This window comes from Mangifera indica, chromosome 4, assembly GCF_011075055.1.
Source record: "Mangifera indica cultivar Alphonso chromosome 4, CATAS_Mindica_2.1, whole genome shotgun sequence".
In the NCBI taxonomy this organism is placed as follows: Eukaryota; Viridiplantae; Streptophyta; class Magnoliopsida; order Sapindales; family Anacardiaceae; genus Mangifera; species Mangifera indica.
The window spans coordinates 13779366-13789982 of record NC_058140.1 but is presented as its reverse complement, the minus strand read 5'-3'; the positions used below and the strand labels follow the sequence as shown (position 1 = coordinate 13789982).

The 10617-nt window shown below is 36.3% G+C and overlaps 2 protein-coding genes across 2 annotated transcripts; both read right to left on the bottom strand.

The window, feature by feature from the left end:
- Window positions 1-37: 37 nt before the first annotated feature.
- LOC123213306 (cellulose synthase-like protein D4) lies at window positions 38-3298 on the bottom strand. Its single transcript, XM_044632706.1, is given in 9 exon segments — window positions 38-1051; window positions 1053-1298; window positions 1374-1392; window positions 1395-1677; window positions 1749-2158; window positions 2161-2549; window positions 2660-2711; window positions 2714-2884; window positions 2887-3298. Coding segments are annotated over 9 exon segments (2643 nt in total). The 3' UTR covers window positions 38-390.
- A 1155-nt stretch (window positions 3299-4453) lies between these two features.
- Window positions 4454-6400, bottom strand: LOC123213548 (AT-hook motif nuclear-localized protein 25-like). The gene has a single exon (XM_044633011.1). It carries the CDS (start codon window positions 5774-5776, stop codon window positions 4940-4942), a length of 837 nt encoding a protein of 278 aa, XP_044488946.1. The 5' UTR covers window positions 5777-6400; the 3' UTR covers window positions 4454-4939.
- Window positions 6401-10617: the final 4217 nt, after the last annotated feature.

Sequence of the window (10617 nt, the reverse complement as noted above, 5' to 3'; positions counted from 1 at the left end):
GTTGTTTGTTAAATGTATTTCTCTGTGCATATACTGTAGCGGCCTCTTGCCATGGATTTTAATTATCATACGAGTTTTGCAGGTATGAACAGAGAACTGAAACCAACAAAGTAGAGAATGGTATAATATTAGGCTGCTTTATTTCTTGTTTGCAGCATCTAATTGTAGTTTGGAGCACATAGCAGATTACTAATACACTAAATATGGTTTCAGTTTACAGTGTCATGGAACAAAACCTCTTTGTATATCCTATCTCTTAACTTACATCCATTAGATTAGATAAAGGAAGGACTAGGTAAATGCAAACTCTTCTTCTTCTTCATTTTTAGGCATTAAAATCTTGTAAAATCACCACCTCTGACTTCGTATAGCAATGAAGTAGAAGATAGTTTACCAGTATTTGGTTCCAGTTTCTGGGAAATGGAAACAGCCACCTCCAACTGTAGCTGATCCATCGGTTCCAGGTGGACTAATGGAAATCCTTAGCAAGGAAAGTGTAATAGCAATGAGACCTGTCCGAACAAATACAATTGTTGGTGTCTTCCCTCTTCTGCTCATCAAGCCCTTGTGAGCCAACACCCAGAAGCTAAAGAAAGCTCCACCAATGAACTTAATCCACTGTGGTACTGTGCTGTAAATTTGCCTCAAGAATGCTATGACTATGGCAATTGTATATATCATGGCTATAAGAATTGGCAGAATCATCAGGGAAGTCCGCTTCACTAGATAGAGGTCTGCATAAATGTCATCTTCATCTTCTGATGCAGATTTGGTAGTCAATGTGGAAGAAATTTCAATCCTTGCCATCATTTGTGGAAGACCATGGACAACTGCAGCCAAGTGGGCAGTGGTTCCAGATATGAGCCAAAACTGCTCATTTCTCCACCACTCTTCCAATCCTATACCAGCCCACTTCACCACAAGAATGGCTAGCCCCGATCAGACAAGAGTTATAATTAGGAGGTAAACTACGAAGACAATATTTAGAGTTTTCACACTGAAGTGTCCTGAAAGCAGCAAAAGGGCAGGGAGGAAATTATACATTATGAGGCTGCAGGGAGGCAAGAAACACTTTGTTCCTGGAGAAGAAAATCTCAACTGAGCCTGTTGCTCATCGCAGCGCCTGATGGCATTGATCTGTAAGATTGATCGGAAGTGAACCGCAAAATGCATCACGATTGGTGATACAATACACAGATTGCCATCCACCATTGTGCATACGGAAGCCTGTCACCACATCTTCAGTGAAAACCATAAATCCGGCCACTCGCTCACCCCATTCTGTCTTGTCTGCGTACCTGTCATATACGAAAAAAAAAAAAAAAACTCAAGATTTGGACCTCAAGTAAGATTTAAAAAATGTAGAAACGTACCAACAAGAAATGACAGAGCTGCTTCAGCTACTGTAGTAGCATCAAGTGGGTCCCCGGGGATTCTAAGAGCACCAGGACGTCCATAGGAGACAGAAGGATGATCAGCGAGAGGTCAGCCTTGAAATTCTGCAATGGGAGTAGATTCAGCCAGCAGTATTGAATTTCCAAATCGCATGGAATGTAGACTCTCCCGTGACATAGACACAAATAAAGGTAGGCGTATATCCTCATCTGTTAAGTCTGTGATCTTATCATCATCTGCCCGTCTCATTAGAGGGTCACTGCTAGGAGGCTTCAGCATTACCTATCAGGAAGATTGAATTATAATCATACGATGATGAAAAAATGGCCATGCCAAGTATAAGATGATGATACCTGAAGAATACCAGAATGATCACCTTTGGCGTGGCCACTGGAAGGAACTGCCCAAGTCCCAGGCCACTGAGTACCATCAGCCATCCACGTAGCCTTAGTCACCTTCAACGGCTCAGTAGGAACAGCCCCACTCTCCCTCATATGCTTCATCTGCATTTCTTCCCTCGCATTGAAAACATCAGATCTCCTCCTGATTGAGTCTAGCAGCCCATTAATCCTCACTTTAAACTCATCATACTCTCTCTTTATTTTCCGCCTATCCTTGACAAAATCAGGCCTACTTTTGTTCTTTATCGGGTCAACTTTCAAGGAGAAGTAGCTATCAGGATTCCTTGGCTCGTTATTATGTTTTTGACAAAATGGAACCCATAAATCAGCGAAGCTTGCAGCCTCAGTCATGGCCTCAATTTAAGAAAGGCGTCTCCATCGTCAGAAATGTAACAACCAAGCTTCTCTACAGGGTAATCAAAGACAAGAATCAAAAGAATAGTGTTGGCAGTGACAAGGGGTGGCTCTCTTTCAGGATCAGCAGTGGGTACAAACACATCAACACCGGGAAGATCAGAGCGGCCAGTAGAATTGGAAGGTGAAGGCATGTCAAACTTGTCACGGCGGGCTTCCAGGTCTTTAGAATGATTGATTGGGCAGAGCTTGGGAATTTGATTAAGAATCCAAGAGAAAGCAAACCAAAGCTGGCAAGTAATCGAAATAGCCCACAACCATACTGCATCAGTATTTGGATTCATTAGTCTCCAGTGGAAGAAAAACGCCAACACCACTCTGAGAATAAAAATTAACATCCTGCAGGCAAGGACCCAAGAGAAAAAACAAAACCAAGGGTTAATCATTAATTCGTTTAATTTAGTATAACCAAGTCTAATTTATCATGCTAACCATTCAAACAAGTTAACCTGTAGGGGTTGAAAATAGCTTGTGGGATTGGCAATATCCTACTGAGGGGCCGTATCCTTGAGTACCATTTTTCTCAAACAACAATCTGTTGTGATCAAATTCTCCATTTTGGTTTCTCTTCATCATGGTCATGTTATTCGCTTTTGGATTCGAAAAATTGGGAGCATCATCATCATAGTCTCCATCTCCAACCCTATAAGGCTCCTTGCAACCCGGACACAGACATTTTCCTTTTGTCCATCCGATTGACAATCTCTGCATATTTTGAACCTGGAAAAGAAACACTTTTATCATTAAGACTATCAATTAACTCTTCAAATTATGTGCTGAAACTGATAAACTTTGTTAATCAAAGAAACGTATAATTCGTGTTGCTCTTCAGCCTTGACAACCACAGAAGAATCCATGGGCTGGTTGTCAGGTGTTGGAGGAATGTGGACTGTATAATTCGTGTAATCTCCTGATATTTCACCAGACGTGTCAAGGTCTCCTCTTGACAAACTGACATACCGCCCACTCGAAGTTCTCCTTGCAAATTTTACAGTTTGTCCACTGGTTGAATTGCCACCGGTGGGAGAATCCTTTAAACTCCTGCCATTTTTTACCTTCCTGGACGTTTGTGAAGTTAGAGAAGCCATGTTAAATAAACCTTCGTTTTTTCCTAATCCTAGCTAGATTTTAATTACAATTATACGTTGCAGATTGATAAAATGGCGACAGACCCGAGTCTGATACAAAGCAGTTCTTACGAATTGTAAGAAGATTGTTTGAAAGCACAGACAGTAGTTTCAAAACTTTCTTCCACGTCCATGAAATTTTTACACCATTGATCAATGCCAAGCTTTTTTTTTTTTTTTCCCTCCAATGTCTTCGTTAATATACAAACCCATCTACATTTATTAATTTCTTTACAAAGTGTTACATGTAACGGGTTTCAATATCAGCCACTAGATAATTATCAATTAATTAAGAATATTTATTTGTTCATCATCCATCGCCTGCAAAATGCTTTTAATTAATTTCCATAGGTGAATCCTTGCATGGTTGTTCCTCATGAACGTACGATAGGAACCCAAGCTTTAAAAGATCCATGCAACAAAATATGCCTCATTTATCATGATCGATTAATTTTATAGAAAAAAAAAATCAACAATATCAACTTCAGTTTAAAATAATTTGAGGCAAATTAACTTGTGACTTAGGAAACCCAAGTTAATTATAAGTTAAAAATAGAGATCCTGCAGAGTTTACATTACATATATTCTGAGCTGAAAAAAAAAATTCAGCTTTCTGACCAAATGATTTCTTTGTTTAAATAATTTGATCATGAATGCATGGAATTTCATTTCATTGTAACTATAGATTCGCACTTGCTAAATTAATTGTAACTAATTAATTACATTAATGCTTCTTTGAAAACCTGAACATGGAAACCATATTTCCAGGAACCCCACAGCATTACTTGCTAAATTGTTCAAGGAATTTATGAAGATTATTCAAGTTTCAGGAACCCCACAGCATGTGGAATAAATCAAGAATGTAATTATGGTAGGTTAATACATTCATGGAAAGTGCCCAAAAAACCATTAATTCTTAGAAATGGATCAACCTAACTAGACTGCATATTATAATTTTTGAAGTTATAGACATAAATAACATGCTAGTTATAAGCAATTCTATAGCAAGTAAAATTAAGGAAGAATGTTTCTAGTTTCAATGTTTCGAAAGTTCCCACACCATATATAACATCTGTTTTCTTGCTATTTGGAATTAGGGTTTTTCCTTTCTGCCCAAGCCGGTGGTTCAATTAGAATCTTTTTAACAACAAAGAGATTGACCGAGAAACATATGTAAAATTCTAGCAGGCCAGTTTGTAACTGACATTAGAACTTTCCTTTCCCAGCTCTTCTTATGTAATAATGGTCAGCACAGTACAAACTGGAGCTACTGACTAGAGGATTACAAAAACATATATAAAATGATGTTAAAAATAGATGAATAAAATAAATTATTCCCCACCAAGTGCAGAGGATATACATATATATAGATATAGATATATAGATTATCAACAGAAATTGAAAAATTATAAATGTCGGACTTACTGATTCAGAAGCTTCAAGCCCTACGTACATGGGTCTTCTTTCCTCTTTTCTTCATAACTTAGCTTTAATTCTAGAGGACATACTACTGCATTTCTACAGAGGCAAGTTTAATTTGATTTCACCTTCTTCCTTTTCTTACTTTTTTCACACTTACGAATCATCAAACTTAAATTATTGCTAAAATGGTGGCCTTGTAGTACTACCAGCAGTGGCACCACTACCCCAACCGAAAACATCACCAGGGAAAGGATAATTTCCCATATTCACTCCCAAATTATAGAAAGGAACACCTCCAACACCGGAATTACTTCCTCCGTCGCCCAATTGCCCTCCACCGCCTGTCACTCCCGATGACTGCGAAGCCGCAGGCTGAACCTGCCCTGGTGATTCTTCTTCCTCCAGTGGTAACCTATCATACACTGCATTGGCAAATGATGCCGCCATCAAAACCACCGGACCTGAAGCCGTCAAAGGCCCCACAACGCTCCCTCCCACCACCTGTCCCTGTCCACGCGCCAGATATATGGTCAAGCCACCCGCTTCCGGAGGCGCTGGCGGTGGCAGTGATGTTCCTGTGAGGGACAATATCTCGAACCGCCCATGTAGTGTTATGACACTCCCAGCCGGGGCAGCCGGCTGCTTCAATGTCACGTTTGTAACCGCCCCCGTTCCACTAAGGATACAAACGCCTCGCCCACGGCGGCTGGCGTAGTTTGCCACAGAATCCACTATGTCTGAGCCGGCTGAAATTTCAAGAACATGAGATCTAAGCGCGTTTGGACTGTCTCGAGTAATAATAATAGGTGGCTTGGACTTGTTCTTCGAGCCCGGGGGACGTCCACGGGGCCTGCGGCCGGAAGCAGTGCCTCCTCCGCCTGAACTGGTGGCGGCTGCATCGGAGTCATGACTACTTCTTTGCTCTTGCTCCGGCGATTCTTCCGAATCCGTTTGGTTTTGGAGCTGCAGAAGCTGATGGACATAGCGAGAACCTGGACTTGGTTCTAACCCTGACATTACCAATATATAAATTTTTTTTTTCTTCTAGCTCAGAATAAGTAGCAAGAAAAAAAATCCAAATTTTGAAACCAGACTTTCAGTTCTACTTTACCTATACAAAGGAAGATCTATAAGAAAATATAAACAGTTTTCTTCTACAAATTAATATGCACAAGATATACGGAAAGAAGCAAATCCAGAATTGCCCTAATAATACAGCGCCCTAGCAGAAGTATTAGAGAGATCGCTTGTAAATTTGCTTTAACAGTTTATTTCTCTTCACTGTGATAGTTCTACTGCTATCAAAATGCATTCAAACTTGATACTTTTTTGTGGAGGATAGCTTAAAAGCACTTGTATAATCGGATCCATAGATTTGTGGAGGAAGAAAGGAATAATGGAAGACGGCTTGCCACAGAAACTTAAAGGAAAAACAAAGGCCAGAAACCTATACCTGAACAGTGATTATATATAGAAGAAGAGCAGGCACAAATTATTTTAATGTAAATTATATGTTATATTATATATTAATATAATAGGGGTATTCTTTTTTTGGGCTCTCTGAAAATCTATGAGCCAGTTTGAATGTTTGAAAACCACGGTTTGAATGAATTGGATTCTTAGGGAGGAATATAAAGGGGAAAAAAGTAGAAAACGCAAGGAAAGAGAGAGGCGGCATCGAAGCAATACTTTATCTGAAGGGCCAGATGACCCCTCCTTTGATGAAAGAACAATCTCCCATCCTTTCACTTTCAAAAAACCATTTACCCACCTATTGGTTCATTGCCGTTAATGAAAATCATTATGTGAAAGGACAATAAAATCATTTTAATCAATACTCTTTGATTTCTTCCAAAAAGTGCTAATGAAAACTTTTTTTTTCTTGGTTGAAAAAAAAAAAAACTAAGCCTGAAATGCAAAAATTTTGTAATTCATTAGTTAGAAATGAAAAATTATGTAACATTTAATGAAGCCATCAAAACCCTGAAAAATATATCAATTTTAAAAGAACGAACAATAAAAAAAAAACAAAGCATACAATTTAATGAAACAATGTCCAAATACTCTTCTTCCTTACATTTGTCTTCCTTTTCTTCCTCCCTAACCTGTTTCTCATCCAAATGCCTCCCAAAAAGCAAAGGTTTTCAAGGTGATGATTGTGATTGAGTTGGGAATTGGTTTAATTGTGGTTGTGGTAGAGATGAGATTTGAGTATGTTGGATTTGGAGGTGGTGAAACGATTTTGGGTGAGTTGGAGGTGGTGAATTAATTTTGAGTGAATAAATTTTGGGTTTTTAAGGGAGCGTACAACAACTCGAGGGCTTCTCGGGGAGAGGCAATGGGGGAGGAAAAGGAATAAACATTGAAATTAAGTATCTCAATTAATAGGTTAAGAAGATCAAACCAAGTTGTGATCAGTCTAATGTTGTGGGTGAGAGTAGTATAACAAGAGATTGATGTTTCCATTTGATGACAACGAGAGAGGAACAATCTAATTCGACATAGATAGAGTCGAACAAGTGGGTGGTGACAAGGTGGCAACCTTATCACCACTAGAAAACCTACAACAACACTAAGCATAAAGAAAATATAAAGATATTGATAAAGAATAGAAAATTAATATAATTATAACATGATTTAAAATTAGTTCAAAGTATTTCTATAATTTTAATAAAAATAGGAACCAATTAATAACAGATATATGTATTAACTGTTTATTTTAGTTTATAATTTTATTAAGAAAATAAACTAATTATTTATTGTGAAACCAAATAGTTTCTATTTACAAAAGTGGATCATAGATGGACATATTAACTTTTTCAACTTAAAGGATGAAAAATGTAATTTGGGTGGGAATAGATATGACCTAATTGGAAAAAAAAAAAAAAAAAGAATAAAGGAGCATGCTTTCGTGACAATGAAGGCATACATCAAATTTTCATGCATTATTAATGTGTTAAATTAATGGTGAAAAAACTTAATCTCATCCAGGGTTTAGCGAATTTCCAAACTCCTACTTACAAAGTTTTAAAAACTCAAATAGCTATTCATTAATTATTAAAATTAGTTAGTTTTATATATAAAGTTATCATTTAATAAGTGTTATCTAAAAGCCCCTCTCACCCCGCCCGTCCTCTTTTAACCTTAAAAACTAATAATTTTCTTTTAAGCTTAAGTTTTGAAAAGTTATATTTTCCTTTAGGGTTTCAATTTTTCAATGACAATTTCCAATGATAGCCGTCTTCTCTTATGCTTTCCCGATGATGTCTCTCCTTTTTTGACGTTGTCTCTCCTTTCCAGTCATCTCTCATGGTGCCTCATCATTCATTTGGATGACGAATGATTCATCCAGACGAATTATTGTCATAGATTTTAAGATTCTATATTTTAGGCTTCATCGGGAGAGTCGAACGATTAAGATGAAGTTGAATGATTTGTCGTTCAGATGAACGATGGGACATTGAGAAGGAGAGACAACATTGGAGAGGGAGAGACATTACCAAGAGAGTGCCGGAGAAAGCAGTTGTCACCGGAAATTGTCACTGAAAATTGAAATCCTAGAAGAAAAATATAACTTTTCAAAACTTAAGTTTAGAAAAAATTATTAGTTTTTAAGGTTTAAGAGGGAGAATGAGATAAAGTTTTATTTTTTTTTTAATATCACTAGTTAAATGATAATTTTATCCTTAAAACTAATAAATTTTGTTAACTTTAACAGTTTATATGTAGTTATTTAAGTTTTTTAAATTTTATGGGTGAGGGTTTGGACATTAACTAAACCTTGGGTGAGAATAATTATTTCGGGCTAAATTAATTCATCCTTTGTGACGAACTTGATTATGCAATTTAATCAACTAGACTGAGTATAAGTCAATATAGTCAGCCCATTTATTCAAATAAAACTAATTAGTCATCATTCCTCTAGTTCTACCGACTATATTCATTGCATTGATAATGTTTTATGGTCGCCTCCAACTAAGACACTTTTACGTGTAAATCCAATAGCTTGAAGAATAAAAATAGTTAATAAATGGAGGGTTCTTTCTTCTTCTTCAACATATCATATTAATGATGCGTAAATACAAATTAATGAGAAATGAATTAAACATAACTAAGGAGTGGTGGCATAGGGAGAGGATGAAAGCCATGAGGGCGAGCATGTCAGGCACGTGAGAGGTGTTGGGACATTGGAACTTGCTCAATCTTATCTCATCAGCACACTTCTCCTGTATACTTCTTCTACAAAGACACTTTCCACATTACATGTTTATTATTACATCATTGTCATCTACAGCCTCCAGCTTCTTCTGCAATGAAAGGCCTCCCTCTTTTCCCTACAATGGACCACACCTATTTCCATTCTCCACATACTTTTCTGTACCACTGCTTAATTAATATTATCGCTAATTTCAATCATTAGTGCTACATAATCTTCAAAAAATTAAGTTATTTTATATTAATGAATGAAGAAAAGCCACACACACACGCACACACACACACACACACACACACACACACATATATATACATATATATATATATATATATATATATATATATATATATTAATTATGTATGCATGATCAATCAGTCACATGGTGTCCACTGATCATATGGGTTGGGGTTTGGATAATATTATAAAATTTGATTAATATTAATAAAATTTAACCACCTTTCTTGAGCCAACAAAAAGGTTGCATCAGCTATCTGTATATTGACGAAAAGAAAACAACATTGATTGGAAGTTTAGTATTTAAGTGGATGCAATCATCATACATTTGCTTTATTATGGAATTATAATTATATAAAATACTTATCATATTATTCTTTGTTTAGACTCTTAACCCTTTCTTTTTGCTTCCTTTTATTGGTGCTCTTCTCTACTAAGTATATACATTAAATGTGTGGAGTCTCATGCTAGAAAATTAAACAGGCTTTGGATTATAAAAAAAGAGAAAGTGATCAACATTCATTCCTAATTTGTATTTGAGGTAGAACAACTAGTTGTCTTCTCGTTTGCTCTTTGTCTGTCATCGGCTCACAACAATAAATTAAAGATAAAGAGTTGTTGTGTACAAAGACGAATCAACTTTTCGTCTTTGTGTACAACGAACTCACACTGGGAGGATTCCAATCACAGAGAGAGCAAGTCAGGTGGGAGAGTTCAGTGGGTTGAAGAAGGCAGTTAGAAGTTGTTCTAGTGGTCAGAAAATGTTGGGTTTTTAAAAGTAAACCGTAAAACAGAAATGTTAACTTTTTAAAACTTAGGATAAAGGCGAATAATAATTTTTAAAATTAAAGTAGAAAAATAAGATAAAATTTAATTTATTTTAATATTACTAATAAAATAATGGTTTTACCTTTATAATTAACAGAGAATTTCAATAAAAGTTAGATAATGGGTGGGTATTTAAGTTTTTGAAATCTTGTAAAGGAGAGTTTAGAAATGGATTAAACCTTTGGTGGGAGTGAGCCATTTGGCCAATCAAAAGAGAGAAAGTAGTCAACATTCATTCCTAATTTGTGTTAGGGTTAGAAATTCATTTTTATGTTGGTGAAGTTCAAAGATGGAGACAGGCATGTCAATGGGTCAGACTTTAGGCCTGCACAATAATAGGCCTTCAAGTTGGGTTAACCTATGAAATTTTGAAGGTCCAAGACCCGACCCACGATTTGGCCCAATTAAATAATTTTTTTAAATTTTAATTAAAACTTTTAAATACAAATTATTTTTCAATTATTAAAATCGAGGACAATACCTCAAACATTTTATTTATAATCTCTCATTTATAACGAAGGAATTCTATGATTACATGATTAAAAATATTATAAGTTTATAACATAGTACAAATAAATTA

Bases quoted from the DNA above. Each gene is read 5' to 3' on its own strand.
- LOC123213548 (XM_044633011.1), bottom strand. From the start codon at position 5,776: ATGTCAGGGTTAGAACCAAGTCCAGGTTCTCGCTATGTCCATCAGCTT.